The following is a 17,309-nucleotide window of genomic DNA, read 5'->3' on the forward strand; positions in this document are numbered from 1 at the left end:
GATCTCCAAACTTTGGAATCCAAAGCACGTCCGGAGAATCGGGTCCGGACTTTGTACCGGAGGGTTACATTTACACATGCACTCCTACACAACCTTTATCCTGATGATGTTTTCCTCTACACTTGACATCTTTGCATTTCTGTCCATCCTGGGAGTGGGATCCATCACATGTGGCTCTCTCTGATGTTTCTACGTATTTTTACCCTGTTAAAAGGGTTTTTAGTAGTTTTTCCTTACTCTTGCTGAGGGTTAAGGACAGAGGATGTCACACCATGTTAGGTTATATACCCCGGGGGGGGGGGAAATCTTAAAAAATGGTTATTTACAGTTTGGGTAGTTCTACACTGATGTATATTCACATTTCTATTAGTTTGACCTTAATTTGATAACACTAAAATGGGGTGACATGTCATGATTGACAGCTGAGATTGACTCGTGCTAGTGTGTATTGGCAAGACATCAAAAGCACAATATGGCGGCATCCTTGCAAATCCTTGCTGACAACACGGAGGAAAGGGGGAGTTGTGGCTGAAGTGAGGTCAGAGGTATGGCAAAAAGGCTTTGTTTTGGTCTGAGAAGCTGGTACTAGTGTGACATCTAATACAGATACACTCTAGTACAAATAGTTAATGTAAATTGTAGAATATATAAGCTGTACGCTACAGTCGCACACGTCCCTTATCTGTAGACTGTGACTTGACCCACTAGATGGCATTAGTACATTATGCAGGAGTTGTATACTATGCCATGAAGCCAACATATAATGCAATACAGTATAATGCAATGTGATGCCTGACTGCCACACAGAGAGAGAGAGAGAGAGCGAGAGAGAGAGAGACAGACAAAGCACTATTATATTTTTGTTCTGAAACAACAATAGTTTCCCTTATCTGTAGAGTTTGAGGCCTCCCAGCACCGTCCTCCTCTACAATGGTACAGCTGTGACAGTAATGCATCTGGACTTTCATGATAACCCTGGGTAAGGCTTTGCTTTCATTTTGCTTCATTTATTTTGTACAATCTTTATACATTTGTATGTACAATATGACAGATTAATGATTGACTGATTGTAAAGATTTACTACATATAGGTTTAAATGTTAAATACTTTACACTTTTGAATATAATCATCTAACTCAGACTTTTTTCAAAGACTGGACCTCTATTTTCTAAAACAGTTTCCATCACCACCCTGAAGTGAGGAGAATGAGTCGTGAGGGTCTGAGAGCGAATTCGGATCAGTTCACTCTGGAGGGAGAGCCCTTTCGCATCCTGGGAGGCTCCATCCATTATTTCCGTGTGCCCAGAGCGTACTGGGGGGACCGGCTGCTGAAGATGAAGGCTTGTGGCCTCAACACTCTCACAACGTAGGCTTCCACTGTATCATGACTCACACAGCAGGATTTTAACTGTTTCAACACAGATCAGATGAAATCGAATGTGTTCGTATTCTAAAATGAAATAGAAACTTTGGCAAAATCAGGATTTTAGACGTTGTTTTTCTTTTTTAGATATGTGCCATGGAACCTGCACGAGCCTGAGAAAGGAACATTCAACTTCCAGGAACAGCTGGATCTCAGGTAACTTACCCTCTATCTTTGTTTATCTCCTCCTTGTATTCAGAATGAAGCAGAGGTTTTCTCTTCTCTTCTCAGGGCCTACATCAGTCTAGCAGCAGAGATGGGTCTCTGGGTCATTCTGCGTCCTGGACCCTATATCTGCGCTGAATGGGACTTGGGTGGGTTGCCTAGGTAACACCATCTGGTCATTATCTAAAAATGCAGCCACATACTGTATGAGCCGTATGCCACTAGAGTTGTTCTCATGTTTGTTTGTTTTCAGCTGGTTGTTGCAAGATAAAGATATGAAGCTGAGGACAACTTACCCTGGATTTGTAGATGCTGTCAAACTCTACTTCGACAAGCTTGTCTCAATTATCAAACCTCTGATGGTAAGTCCATGTGACTGCTTTCCTTATGTTCTTTTTTTTTAATAACCATCCATTTTCATCAATGGTGCAGCAAAATACTTTTCCTTGATTTTGTTTTTAAGTTTGAAGATGGAGGACCAATCATCGCGGTGCAAGTTGAGAATGAGTATGGATCATATGCAAAAGATGAAGAATACATGTCATTTATAATGAATGTGAGTCCATTCATTTCAATTTCTTTGCTGATAAAATGTTTATGTTGATACATAATTCTGCATATATTTTAGCATCCCTCTTGTGTGTGACGTTTTTTTCTTCCTCTGACGGCAGTGTCTCAAGACCAGAGGAATCCGTGAGCTCCTGCTGACATCAGACAACTGGGAGGGCTTGAGATATGGAGGAGTGGAAGGAGGTAGAAGTAACCGTTGACCTACATAAAAAAAAACACCTAATTGCAACATCTAACTTTGAAGCTTTTTAATGTTTATTCCATGAAACTGAACTATGTATTTTACATCTTTCTCATTTCAGTTTTAAAAACAGTAAACCTTCAGAGACTGTCATTCGGAGCAATCCAGCACTTGGCTGAAATGCAGGTAAATGACATTTATTGGTTATTTCTGCTTTTGCATATTTAGATATATCTTCCCATAGAGAAAATAGTCCATTTTGTATTTTTGTGAAAGCCTCTGATAGATGAGTATAATATGTATGTAATGAAGACATGTGTTCTGTTTTTTTTAGCCGCAGAAGCCTCTGATGGTGATGGAGTACTGGTCTGGGTGGTTTGATGTGTGGGGAGAGCATCACCATGTGTTCAATGCTGAGGGTACAGAAACACTTCAATCATCAATAATCACAATAAAGTAATATATAAGTCATTCATAACTGCACATGGCTCTTTGGCCCAGCCTGTATATTACTATATGCTTTGCTTCATTAATTACACCATAATAATTACAAAAGTTGTAAGTTTACTTAAAAAGGTGACTAAATATAAATATTTGTATTAAGTTGTTAACTTTGTATCTACTTGTTAAGTTTATGTAAAACTATTTACCTATTTTTCTCAAGTTTTTTCAACTTAAAAATGGCAAGAGACATTAACTTGCACTGTGTAAGTAAAACAATTTTATCTGACTAAAGTCAGTTGTGAGTATATCTAAATTAGAAATATTCAGACTAAGCAATTAGCTCAACGTTTTAATCTGCAGATAGTCTCTCTATGATGAAAGTAGCTTCCAGTGTAATTTAGTGAGAGATTAAAATTCCAAACAGTCAGTGATCAGAGGTGATTTATCAATTTAATGGGCAGAAACCTTCTCAGTTACTTTTAACTACCTATTTTTCATCTTACTAACTGTGCATAGCTTTACTTAAGTTGAGTTCAAAACTATAGATGCATTCAGACATGCACTGAACTCTGGAGATCCACCGGATTGTCTCCGGAGCGGCTGTATGCATGAACACAAATGTCTGAGCCTCCGGACTTTCTGCAGGCTTTCTCAGAAAACGGGGTTGAGTAAGCAAAGGTATTACATTTCACAGTGAATAGGATAGAACCTATTGGGTGAGTTGTGCTCCCTCTTCACAGACATGCTGGCTGTGGTGTCAGAGATCCTGGAGAGAGGTGTTTCCATCAACCTCTACATGTTTCATGGTGGAACCAGCTTCGGCTTCATGAATGGAGCGATGGACCTCGGTGCTTACAAACCCCAGGTCACCAGTTATGGTCGGTATAGACATAACCCTTTCCCACGACAGCTCTGAGACTGGAGAGCAAAGGCTCACAGATCTCAAAGGCTTACTGATCTCCCCCCAATAAATACATAGCCCTTATACTGTTTTTGTGAATATTTTCCCTCCAGATTATGACGCTCCCTTATCCGAGGCTGGAGATTGCACCCTGAAATATCAGCTGTTGAGGAATTTATTCAGCCAGTACCACTGTAAGCTGAAGCATCCACATGCTCTGATTGAAAGCCGTGTACACCTAGCAATTCAACTTATGAATTCACTACTCTGAGCATCTGAGTCTGTCATAATCAGACTTAATTACTGCAAATGTTTTTGTCAACTCGTGTTCCAGCTGAGCCTCTTTCTGAAGTGCCATCCCCGCGGCGAAGGAGAGCGTACGACTCTGCTGTCATCCAGCAGCACCTGTCACTGTGGGACAGCCTGCACTGCACTGACAAGGTGGGCTGCAGATATACCGAGCAGCTGTCAGGTGTGACAGTTGATTCTATAGTCCACAGGATGGGAAATGTGTTATCCAATCTCCACCACACTGCCCCTGCTGGGATGAGAGCAAGGAGTTGTGGTGAGGCTCAGACAGACAGGATGCTGTTGTTATCAGCCTGTTTGTCCGCTGCTGTGTGTATTTCAAGAGATCTGGCAACCTCCTGCTTGTCTGCTCAGATAATGTCTACTTTTGTGAACACACCAGCTTTTTTTTAAGTTGGTGCACATATGCTGTTTAGACAACTGATTTAATTCCACGTACATTTTAGTGTCATGCATGCATGTACAATTCTGTGAAATTTTAACACAAACAGGTACTTGCCCCACCTGTAAATGACACAAACACGCCGTTATTTCCAGAGGCTAATGTGTTGCACTGTTTGACTGTGCAGCCTCACAGGTCAGAGAGGCCGGTGAACATGGAGAATCTACCTGTCAACAATAACAACGGTCAGTCGTACGGCTACACGCTGTACGAAACCACCATCAGCAATGGAGGTGTCCTCAACTCCAGGAACAACATCAGAGACAGAGCGCTGGTGAGGGCCTGCAGATCAACCCCAGAAACACATACTGTACACAAATAATATAGTTACAAAATATCTACGTAACGTGGTTATAATTAATCCGGTCACTGTGACTGTTAATGTTTTCTAGGTTTTTGTGGACAGACAATTTGTTGGTAATTTGGACTGTAAGACCCATGAGCTGACACTTCCTGATGGAAAGGTAATAATTTTGTCTCATTAAGGACTCTAAGATCCTAGGTACCCAACAGAAGAAGGCTTCGATAGATGATGCAAAACTAGCATGAACTGGGTAAACATCAGTGGTGGAGGAAGCACTTAGTTTTTTACTTTTAAGTAAAAGTAAAAATAAATGAACAAAAATGTACTCAAGTTAAAGTGGTAATAATGTTTATCTTCTTAAATGTCTCTCGGTTTTGTGCAACAAAGCGAGAGAGAACGTTGAGTTTTCTTGTGGAGAACTGTGGACGGGTGAACTATGGGAAAGCTCTGGATGAACAGCGCAAAGGTATTCCACCTTCAATCATGTGCCATGTTAACGCTTTCACACCATTTCTACCATCTGAATCTGCCATTAACCACCGTGCACCTCTGATGTAGTACGGACACAAGTATTATGGCAAAGAAAACATCATAACAGACTAGATGTTGCCTGGACATCGAATTCTCTTATATAAGCTCAAACATGAATAATTACTAATTAGTGTAACTCTCTTGTGTGTAGGCTTTCGTCCTTCCTTTTTCATGTTTTGTTTTATAAGATGCCCATGCAGTACCTTCTATATGTCAGATAGAGCACACACAAATGTGCACAGTGTATCTTCCGCTTGTTTACACTTCCTATGTTTTACCTCATTCTTTACAGGTATTGTGGGAGAAATTCTGTTGAATCATCTCCCTCTGAGAGGATTTACCATCTTCTGTTTGGATATGAAGCCAGACTTTATCAAAAGGTTGGTCAACTGAATTTGAAAGGACAGATTCACCCTAAAACACTTCACAATCTTTTTACTCAGAAACAGGTTATATAGCTTTGACCTTTGACTTTTAAGTGCTGTGCTTATAAATCTATCTTAGTGCAAAGTATACTCAGTTATTTCCCAATTTCTATCATGATTTGTTAAATCTTACCAGATGATGTCCAGATTTATTTTAGTTTCAATTGATTGTTTGATTGTGTTTCAGATTAATAAACTCAGGTTATTGGAAGACTGACTTCAAGTCGCCCTGCATCCCAGGGTTTTTCCAGGCCAGCCTCTTTGTGACTGGGCCTCCCACAGACACCTTTGTCACACTCCCTGTGAGTCAAACCACAATATTTTATAGTTAACTACATATATCGGAAATGGGAATTGTTGTAGTATTAATATGCTATGATGCTTGGTGATGGTGTTGATACTTTTCAAACACACATTCTAATCATTATAGTGCAATAATCCACAGGGTTGGGGTAAAGGACTTGTGTTTGTCAACGGGCAGAACCTCGGACGCCACTGGCTCATCGGTCCTCAGCATTTCCTCTACCTTCCAGGAACGTGGCTCAGAAGTGGAGAGAATCAGGTAAACCTGATCCGATGCAACATTAGGGTGTTTGTCCATTTCTGATTTCTGTTTTGCTGTAATCTGTGACAGATAATGTTCACCCAAAATCAAGCATAATTTTGCTCTCTTTCAGATAATTGTTTTCGAGGAACAAAAACCAGACGACAAAATACTGTTCGCCGAACAACCTGACCATGGAAAGACAATTGATGTTTACAAACTCCCCTTTTGCACACTGCTGTGAAGATAGGGATAACAAACGTGCTATTCACACACACACACACACACACACACAATCACACAATCACACAATCACACACACACACACACACACACACACACACACACACACACACACACACACACACACACACACACACACACACACACACACACACAAACACACACACACACACACACACACACACACACACACACGTAGGGAGTACACTTTATTACCATTTGCCTGTACAATTAATCATTCACCATGACATTCTTGAACAATCTTTCAGTTACAGAAAGTTTTTTTCTCTACAAAGGTTTTGTGAAGTGTTACATTAATTCCGCCTCTTGTTTCCCACAAACCATAACATAAAATAAAAAAGTATTCTCTTCTTTATCTTGTTTTCTCAGTGTGAAGTTTGCTCTGAATCAATGTGACAGTGTGAACTGGTAACAGCATGACCACGCCCCCTCCGGTTTCTGAATGGACAAAGGGCCTGTCCGTCACATTAGATTTCCCATACACTGATTTGTCAATGACAACTGAGATACGCCCAGTAACCGGAAATAAGCTCGTCTTTTTCTTCACAATATAACACCAGGATTTATTATACCGGATAATCTTGACTAAATTCGCAGTCGGTAAAATCTAGGAAGTAGTCACATATTATTTTCTTTGTGAATACATAAATATGGATGCATATGGTCTCTATTGTCGCATGTTTAATGGAGCTGGGGCTTTTATTTTGAAGTTGCACATGTGGTCACCGTGAGCTTCACTAGTGAAGGTTTCCAGTGATGTTCCTGTGTTAACGGTATAAAAAGGTCAAAGCAGCACTCACGGAAGTAGAGTCTTTGCTGAAGAGTCTCCCGGAACTCTTCTACGGGCAAACTGACCTTTCAGTGACAGGGACGGCTTCTAAAAATGGCCGTGTAGCAGTTGTTAGGAGCAGCGTTAGTACCTTAGCTTAGCCTGAATCCTGAAGTGGATGAGTTGAGAGCAGGTTCGAATATCCAGTGAAGCTCAGGTGACAACATGGAGAGCCTGAGCTCCGTCCTCGGGTGCTGTGCTGGCGTCGCGGTGTGTGCCCTCCTGTTGGCAGCCTACAAACTGGGTTTAGTCTACCAGCTGTTCCACAAGGTAGGTCTCCACCCCCTGCTGAACATTACCTGGCTGTTAGCGAGATGTTGTCGGAATTCAGTTCTGTGTCCCCAGCCGCGCGTGACAGGTGGTCACAGGTGAAAGGTGAGACATTGTGCACGAGCATGACCTTTCACCAGCTCTGTGGATTTTATTGCACAAAGGCCAAACTATCAGGGGGATTGCACAAAGGCTGACAATATGGGGTTATTGTGAAATATGAATGACCGGGGGGGGCGAGGAGATAGGGTGTGATAGGCTTTAGACAGGGGCCAGGGGCGTTGCAACAGGCTAGGCAAAGTGGGCAATTTTCCAGGGGGCCCTTTAAAACAACTGATAAAAGGCTGTTTTCAGACATGCACTGAACTCCAGAGACCCCTCGGACATTCTCCAGAGAGGCTGGATGTGTGAACCCAGATGTCCAACTGAGAAGCCCTGGATCTTCTTTCTCTAGCTGGCTCCCTGGTTGAGAGTCCAAAGGAGCTGCAGGCCCGATAGACGCCTGGTTCTTATGTGGCTCTTATGATCCAATAACAAGTGGACAGCTCTGAGTCTGTGCGTTCACACCTGATATTAAAATGTGGCCCAACATGTTTCTCGTGATGGGATCTCACCTCCCTGCTCTATACAAACAAACACGCACATAATTTAGGGAAAGTATCAATCATTATTTTATGATCAGTGTTGATATTGTGGTGGTGAACACACACAAACCAACGAGAAGAGAAATAATGTGTCCGATTCTTAGTGAAACTGCAGCTGGTCAGAGGATGTCAGCTGAGTAGGCGGTCCTTCACATGGGTCCCAGACCACCTCCGAATGTAGTCTGGCGTGATCGTGCGTTCACACCTGTGCTTGGAGCTGTCCACTTGAGATCAGATCACTAAAACCACATGTGAATACCAGATGTGAATGGGGCTGATGTGGGAAAGCAGCAGGAGATCCTCTAGAGCAGAGGTCTTCAACAGGGGGTCCACGGAGGTACTGCAGGGGGGGTCGGGAAATCTTTGGTGATTAGACAATTTTTTAAATTTATTTTCGAACCAATTTTTTTCCCACAAATTTAAATGTCTTTAAATACACATTAACATGCACCCAACATATTGTGAGGCTGATTTGACCCTCTGCCTGACAACCTCCATCCGTCCAAGATTAGATAAGTTGTGTGCTACCATCAGGGTCCGACATCTAACTAATGTGGGAGTATGTGTGCCATCCACAGATGGCTTGAGGATTCACTCTCTCGTCTACATCTATGTTTAAAATAAAAACGTGAATCTGTGAATTACTTGAATAGCTCAGTGTTGTATGCAAGATGTATGTTTATAAATGGCAGTGGCATGGCCACCCTGTATCTTGCACATGTTTAAATTAAAAACATGAATATATGAACCCGTGTAATATATTGAATAGCTTAGTATTGAATGCACAATAACAGGGTAGTTATGTTTATACATGGCACTAGGCCCAGTTTAATATAAAACACAATTTTATACAATATATATATAGTAGGGGGTCCCTGCTCCATCTCTCCACCAGTTTGGGGGTTCTTGGCCTGAAAAACGTTGAAGACCCCTGCTCTAGAAGATTCACCGCAATCGAGTAGGTGTGGTGATGACATTTCTACCATGCAACACCAAAACGAAGCAACAGAAAGAAAACATGTGGATGGAAAAGCAGAGATATGCATGTGGAAGACACCAACAACGATGTCAAGAGGGTTTTTGGTCTAGGCACTATCTACTTGATTTTTTTATAAACTGCACATGCCTGTAACCAGGAAAACATCAGACTCAGTCGGGTTCTTAATATAATGAGAACCAACTTAAATTCTATGATCGGTTATGTGAAATGCTGCTGGAGGGGGCCATACCTTGCATTGTCAGATATTTAACCATGACAAAAGCTATGTTTTTTTTCTGGTTTTCAAAATTGTTAAATAAGTGAAGCATTATCTAAATATTGGGTTTTATCTTAACCTTTCTTCTGTCCCCTGTTGCATTTCAGACTGAAACACAGAGTCCACGACATGGAGGCGAGAGCGTGGCAGAGGTGCTCCGCAGCCACGGGATCAAGTTTGTTTTCACTCTTGTGGGTGGACACATCTCTCCTATCCTGGTGGCTTGCGAGAAGCTCGGCATCCGCATCGTGGACACCAGGCACGAAGCCACCGCTGTCTTTGCTGCCGATGCCGTGGCAAGACTGTCAGGTGCGGTTTTATGTTACAGGGATAAATGTGTTCAAACATCATGATGCGGTTGCGGAGCATAAAATAATTGTCCTGCAGCAGACTTTGGGACGTGTAATCAACAGCATTACTAGAGGCTTGTAGGTGTTTTGGCTGAGACTAGCATAACACTGTTCAGTCGGACTTGTTACTGAGTTATTTTGACTCTTTCCACCAGGCACTGTTGGTGTAGCTGCTGTCACTGCTGGCCCAGGTCTCACTAACACAGTGACGGCGGTGAAGAATGCTCAGATGGCTGAATCCCCATTGCTTCTCATAGGCGGAGCTGCTGGTACACTTCTTCAGGTGAAATACATTTAAACACTGATGCAACTGTGATGAAGGTGACATATAATTGTTTTCATTTTAGGGCATTGTGTTCAGCTCTGGTCAGTCACAGTGTATGACCTAAAACTCAATGACAAATGTACGTGTTCTCAGCTGAAACGTCTAACCTCTCCGTCAACTGTGTTTGTGGAACAGGGCCGAGGAGCGCTGCAAGATATTGACCAGATGTCTCTGTTCAAGCCGCTGTGTAAGTTCTGTGCATCCATCAGGACGATCCGAGAGATCGTACCTACGATGAGGAAGGCCCTGGCCATCGCCCAGTCTGGAACTCCTGGTCCTGTTTTCATAGAGTTCCCCATCGACACGCTGTACCCCTACCACCTGGTATCCAAAGAGTTTGGGGTTAAGAACCCTCCCAAGGGCTTGATGGGAAAAATTGTCTCATGGTATGTTATCAGCTTGTCCTGTCTTGTTGACACTGAACATGTATTGTAAAAAAAGATACATACAATGTGAGAATATAAATTTGACTTCAAAATAATATACAAATACACTTCTACCCATTACAAGAATCAGCAACTTTATTGTTACGAAGACAAACATTTTGCAAGTGCATGATGTGATTTCTCCTCAGGTACCTCAATAACCACCTGATAAACCTGTTTGCTGGAGCCTGGGAGACTAGAGATGCGTCTCCACTTCCTGTTGACATCCCACATGCCACAGAGGATCAGGTACAATTGCTCTTTAATATTGAGATTTTTTATTGTTAGCTAAATACTGTATCTTGTTTGCAGGGTCCGAAGCCAGAGTTTTAAATGTTGTTTTGCCCTTTTAATTATTTTCATTACAATTCAGGTTCAAAGGTGCATAGAGCTAGTGAGTCGAGCCAAGAAACCTGTTATTCTGCTCGGTAGCCAAGCAACACTACCCCCAACGCCGGCTGATGACATTAGGTAAAGGACAAGATCTCACATTGCCCTCCTCTCTACTTTTCTATCCTGTATCTTACTGAATTAGAAGGTTTAGTGGTTGAAGAAGGGCTACTCAAGTTTTTCCTTCAGTCTTCCTATAGCATTTCAAATTTGTTTCATAATGTTTCTCAGCAACACTCATCTGGTCAAAAATGTTTTCCTGCTTTACAGGAAGGCATTGGAGGACCTGGGCATCCCATGCTTCCTTGGGGGCATGTCTCGTGGCATGCTGGGTAAAAACAGTCCCATCCACATTCGTCAGAACAGGAGAGATGCTCTGAAGGACGCTGACTTGGTGCTTTTAGCAGGTCTGGAAAATGGAAAAAAAGAATGGATAGTATTTAAATACATTTTTATTAGGTTTCAAAGAAAAGAAAAGCTGTTTTGGGCTGAAATGACAAACTCAGAAAGATGTTTTATAGTTTTAGTTGATCAGCAGAAGTTGAACTGTATATAAAGTAGCCAGCAGAGTCACAGACTATTCAGAGTTCCTAAAGAAATGTGTTGCTGTTTGTCGTGTTCTCAGGCACCGTGTGTGACTTCCGCCTGAGCTACGGCAGAGTTCTCAACAGACGGAGCAAGATCATCGCCGTCAACAGAGATAAATCACAGCTGCTGAAAAACTCTGATATGTTCTGGAAACCAACTATAGCAATTCAGGGTATGTTCACAAGCCGCCATCATCATCATCATCTTCATCACACAGGTTTATATTTTACAAGTTACTGTGTCGTTCTAAATATGCCATATAAAAGAAAAGAAAACTTTTTCACTGGCTCCGGTGTCTACACTTTACAGCCTTTATCAAATAAGTAGTTTGAGTTGTTTGAGCCTTGTGGCTTTAAACTTGCACTTAAAATATTGATTTGTAGTCTCTAAGGTTGTGACAGATGTGTTCATTAAACGCTACATGTCTAAAATGTAAATTTTGGTGTATTTCAGGTGACGCTGGTTCATTCTTAGTGCAGCTTTCTAAAGGGCTGAAGGGTCACCGCTGTCCAGAAGAATGGCCTCAGAGCCTCAAAACAGGAGATTTGACCAAAGAAAATACAAATCGGTAAGAAGAGGTGAAGATCTCTGGTCTCTGCGTTGCAGTATGTTTTAATAGAAATGTGCCGATTAGTGAGTGATCTTAAAAAAGGGAAAAGAAACAAAATGTCTCTATCACATAATCCTGTTAACGGTATAAAAGTGAAGCCAAAGCATCTTGATCCGGGGGCTGGCTGCATTATAGATCATAAACCCCATCTCCTTGGACCAAACTAAAAAGTAAAAGTACACATCAAGTGCTTTGGTTTCATATTTCCAGTAAATTTGTGTGAAATTAGTTGTTTGGTGTTATCAAAGTAAGGTAGAAACGTCATGACTGACAGCTGAGACTGACTTGAGATTTGTTGATCCTTGTTACGTCAGGCTTTCGCTACTGCACAGAATCTGGCACCTGAGCAAGATGAAGATGGGAGGAAGTGGAGATTTCTTTATACAGTCTATGCATAAAAGAGGTTTATTCTTTTTTCATTCTTTCATTCCAGAGCTAAAGCTGATGAGAAGACAGACCGCCACTTGAATCCACTGAAAGTCCTGCACTGTGTGGATGAGCTGATGTCAGAGGACAGCATCATTGTTGCCGATGGGGGAGATTTTGTTGGAAGTGCTGCTTACATTATGAGACCAAGAGGGCCTATGCGCTGGCTAGATCCAGGTAAGATCCTGTACACGATGTGTGTGTTTGTGAAAACACTTATGTGATTGAAATATTAAATATTATTCCGCAATAATAAATAATCTTTTCAAAATGGCAGTGTTCTGCCTATTTGTCTGCATATAAAGAGGTTGCAGGAGTGCACAAAAAACTACATGTTAATATGATTAGATCTGAGGTCAATAACCCTAGTGTAATGATTTGTAATTGTGTAGGAGCCTTTGGAACGCTGGGAGTTGGAGGAGGATTTGCACTGGGAGCTAAACTGTGCCGGCCGGACTCTGAGGTACAGTCACCATTGAAAGTATTGATCTGATCCTCTGTTGATCAGTGTTGACCTTTTTATAATTTAGATGCTACTTCCTGTGTGCTTTTCAGGTGTGGATAGTGTATGGTGACGGCTCCTTAGGATACAGTGTTGCAGAGTTTGACACGTTTACGAGACACAAGGTAAAGTCACCTACATTTTTATAAGGGACCGTTTGATCCATAAACTATGATTATATTATTTTTATGTTTTTCTTAAGCGTGATATCTTAAGATCCGCTTGAGGGAATCTCTTCAAATTTGCTACGAACATTCACCCACATGCTAACAAGGGTCTGCTTATCCATTAACTCTTTTTTTAATTTGTAAAACCGTATAACAGTTTACACTTGGACACAGAATTGAACTGATTGATTTTGGTAGTCGAAGATCACAAAAGGTCAAGGTCAAAGCAATATATCAGATATCGTTATCAGACATCTGGCACTAAAGTGTGAAGGTTTACGGTCAACGACACTGTGATCTCTCAAGACACATGTTTTTGGCCTCTTGAATGTGATATCTCAAAACCGCTTTGAGGGAGTTTCTGTAACTTTCGATCAGTTGTCACTTGGACTGAAAGATGAACTGATTAGATTTTGAGTGGTCAAAGGCTACAGTGACCTTATATGAATCTGGAAATGTATACATGTATGATAGAAACTGCACTAGTTGGCTGAGGCTTACAACCAGATTGTATAAGTAGCAACTTCTGTCTCGATCACTTTTAATATTAAGTAGTCACAAATTTAAAATACTCATAGTAGCTTTAATGATAAATAAACTTTGATATGTAATGATACCCGCCAAAGGCTTTAAAGGCCTCAGCACAAGATTAACGGAACTGGGCATTTTTTTTGTAGAAGTAACGTGCACAATTCAGTATTTTCTTTTTTCTAATATTCCACATTTTTCTCATTCTTCTCCCCTCCAGACTCCAGTTATTGCTGTGGTGGGAAATGACGCGTGTTGGAGTCAGATCTCTAGAGAGCAGGTTCCCATCCTCGGCAGCAACGTTGCATGTGGCCTTGCATTTACAGGTAAGATGTTCCATGGTTTTTGCATATTTTATGGCTATTGCTAACTGATAAACCTCTTCTTTTTTTGCAGATTATCACACAGTGGCAGACGGTTATGGCGGTAAGGGCTACCTTGTAGGGCGTGAGGATGAGGACAGGCTGAGCGACATCATCAGACGGGTTCAGAAGGAGACCGCGGAGGGCAGGGCCACACTTCTCAATGTTCTGATCGGGAAGACCAACTTTAGAGAGGGCTCGATCTCTGTTTAGAGCTGCACCGCTAGGGCTGAGTTGTACTGTCAGGCTCTGTGACGGATTTTCAGCAAAAGGGAAGGTATTGTTTAGCCAAGCCCTGACCAGACCTCTGCTATTCCTGTGTGCCCTTAAAGCCATATTCCACACATATTTCCACAGTATGCTGCTCTCTCATAACAGCTCAGTTAGTAACACATGAATATTATTATCATGTTACTCTCCATAACCACTTGATTTATGACTATATATTTGCTGCAGATATTAACTGCCAAGTTCTACATAGCCTCAGATCAAATGGAAAATGTCATATTTCGTTGTGTGAGCTACTTTCAGGGCTATGTTGTGCTCTTTGAAGACAACCGATGTATTTCAAGAAGGGAAAGAGAAAAGTAAGAACAACTTGTTTTTACCTGCTCAGGAGCTCTGGGGGTGGGTTGGGGGCGTCAGATTATTTTTGCTCTTCAACCAGCCTGTTATCACTTGGAAAGCAAAACAAATAATTCAGTCACATATAATAAACCAGCAGATAATCCGGTGACAGAAAATCTTTCTGCTCGAGAGAGACCATCGTCTTAAGTCATCAAATATGAAGAATATGCCTTTTCCTGTTTGTTTTTTTACAAGGGTCTGTGGAATCTTTCAGCTGTGATATTTTTTTGTGGGTTTGGATGAAAATGTGTTTAATGGGAAATATTTTTTGAATATTGAAGACTGACAAATGGTATGCCTTTAAATGTCTGATTGTATCTCTGAATACATTGATATGTATCGATTGAAAATATGTTGGTGTTTGAAATTAGTGGTGGACCGATGTGTTTTTTTTAATGGCCAGTGCTGAGGCTAATATTTAGAGAGAGTGGTTGATTGACGATATACAATGTTTTTATTTTTTGCATCTGATAAAAAATAATTATTTAAGACCTCTGGTACAAAATTGTTGAACTTAAATAATCATTTATTTATCACAAATATATTATTCAAAAAACATCTGCATTATCTATTTGTTTTAGCAGATATGCACTCTACTTCTAAATTTCAAAAGACTTCATAGATAAAAGAAAGTGTAACAAAGTGTTTGCAGACACTTATTGACCTTTGCTAGTCCAGGCACCAACACGTGTTTATCTAATATGATATTGCCCTGATCAATCGGCCGACCAATCAATCCGTATGTCACTAATTCAAATTATATTTAATACTAACTTGTATGCAGTGATGCTTGTTAAAATGATGCCTATACATAATATGTATTGCACTATAATTATAACTTATTTACACAGCAGGTGAACATGTATGTGTTCTGTGTTATTTGGTGCTTTGAGGGTTTGTCAACAGTTTGATCATGAAATCTTCATTTTGATTAATTGTCAAATAAATTGAGAAGAAAGTGGTAATCACTGAGCATTCAAAGGGTTATTGCTACTTGTTTGATTTTACATATCCCAAGATATTCACTATTTATCTTTTCTTGTAACATTCAATCATCACAATGAAATCTACCTTTTTATTTGTCATGAGGGACTGTGACCTTTGCCCTTAATACTTCAGAGTGCAGTTCTCATTTTGAACAGGAGGTGACAGGCCAGTCCAGCAAGTACTTTTGACTGAAGTTCTTTATGCTGACGTGTTTCTTTTTAGCACAAGTTATGAGAGAAACCCAAGAACACACATTGGGAGAAAACAAATTATGTTGGAAAGTTTCTGAAACTACCAACTTAACAACAACGATTTGTGAGATTCAAATCTAAATACTATTTGTAGTTTCACTCAGAATTAAGAAAGCTATGATTTGACCAAGTTTCTGATACATTATAACACATACTATGATGATATCAGGCCTTGGGCACAAAGGCAGAGTGTTTAGTTTCTCTGATATATATATTATATAAAACATTTGACTCCACAGTCTTTTGAAACGCTACAATATAATGTGCAACGTGCTTTCTGCTGCAATCTGATCAACCATTTCATAGATTCAACAGCGAGATGTTATGATGTAAACACATTCAGTGTTGACACTGACGGTATATAAACCTATACCTCTCTGACGTCAGACAGCCAGAAAGGATCTGGGTGTTGCTGCATTCGAGTGCACTTTGTAAATCTTAGTTTCGAAATTGTAAAAAATAGTGATTTGTTGTCTAAAACAAAAATATATTATAGTTTTGATAATTGTTGATGCAATGAGTGCAATGAGAAAAACTGTAACTTTACAATGACTGTATCCTGGATATAAAATGCTTAATAGCCCAAGACTTCTTGCAGCTTAACATAGACAAGACCGAGGTCATGACTATCAGGCCTGACACACTCAAGATTCTCTGGCCCAAGGGTAAAAATGTAAAAAAATTCAACTTTAACAATGGCCTCATCTAAAATAATTATGTCAACACAGTTGTCCAGTAGTGTTTTCTGAAGCTCAGGAAACTTGCGAAGATCAGCATGTTTCTAACCAGAAGTAACATAGAGAGATTGTCTTACAGGGCTTTATTTCCTGTCGTTTTGAATTACTGCAATTCTCTCTTGAAATGACTGAGCAAACAGAATCCACAAAAAATATAGCTCGTCCAAAACGCAGCAGCCAGACACCTCTCCAAATCTGCTAAAAGAGAACAAGTGACCAAGACTTTAGCTTCTCTTCATAAGCTTCACAAGATTTTGAGGTGATATTGCAGACTATTAAGATATGTTCTGTACTTATTGCATTAACTTGAAAAAAAAAAAAAGGTCAGTTTTTCTGAGATAATTATCTTGGAAATTCTGAGATAAGTTTTCATTAAAAAAAGACAACAAATTTTGTATTTATTTTTTACTCTGTAAAATAAAGTCCTGCCCTAAGGTTATTAATGTGTGTCCTCTGTATATGGATGTACCTTCACATCAAGTGGAAGTTGTTTATTTGATCTGTTAACAATTTATAAAAAGATTCAGTACCA

At 40.5% G+C, this 17,309-nt stretch overlaps 2 protein-coding genes across 2 annotated transcripts; both read left to right on the forward strand.

Moving 5' to 3' along the window:
- The first annotated feature begins 950 nt into the window (after positions 1-950).
- LOC133003665 (beta-galactosidase-1-like protein 2) lies at positions 951-6,483 on the forward strand. The gene is made up of 19 exons (XM_061073455.1): positions 951-979; positions 1,178-1,366; positions 1,511-1,579; positions 1,655-1,750; positions 1,842-1,950; positions 2,052-2,144; positions 2,260-2,341; positions 2,461-2,525; positions 2,674-2,758; positions 3,524-3,661; positions 3,798-3,878; positions 4,019-4,125; positions 4,563-4,709; positions 4,828-4,899; positions 5,127-5,205; positions 5,563-5,650; positions 5,883-5,997; positions 6,141-6,257; positions 6,373-6,483. Exons 1-19 carry the CDS (start codon positions 951-953, stop codon positions 6,481-6,483), a joined length of 1,872 nt encoding a protein of 623 aa, XP_060929438.1.
- Positions 6,484-7,275: 792 nt separating this feature from the next.
- Positions 7,276-15,783, forward strand: ilvbl (ilvB (bacterial acetolactate synthase)-like). The gene is made up of 14 exons (XM_061072865.1): positions 7,276-7,602; positions 9,610-9,811; positions 10,008-10,135; positions 10,313-10,563; positions 10,752-10,851; positions 10,976-11,073; positions 11,263-11,399; positions 11,618-11,752; positions 12,034-12,148; positions 12,624-12,793; positions 13,009-13,079; positions 13,172-13,243; positions 14,034-14,139; positions 14,210-15,783. Exons 1-14 carry the CDS (start codon positions 7,498-7,500, stop codon positions 14,386-14,388), a joined length of 1,869 nt encoding a protein of 622 aa, XP_060928848.1. The 5' UTR covers positions 7,276-7,497; the 3' UTR covers positions 14,389-15,783.
- The last annotated feature ends 1,526 nt before the right edge of the window (positions 15,784-17,309 follow it).

This window comes from Limanda limanda, chromosome 6 (genome assembly GCF_963576545.1).
Source record: "Limanda limanda chromosome 6, fLimLim1.1, whole genome shotgun sequence".
Lineage (NCBI taxonomy): Eukaryota > Metazoa > Chordata > Actinopteri > Pleuronectiformes > Pleuronectidae > Limanda > Limanda limanda.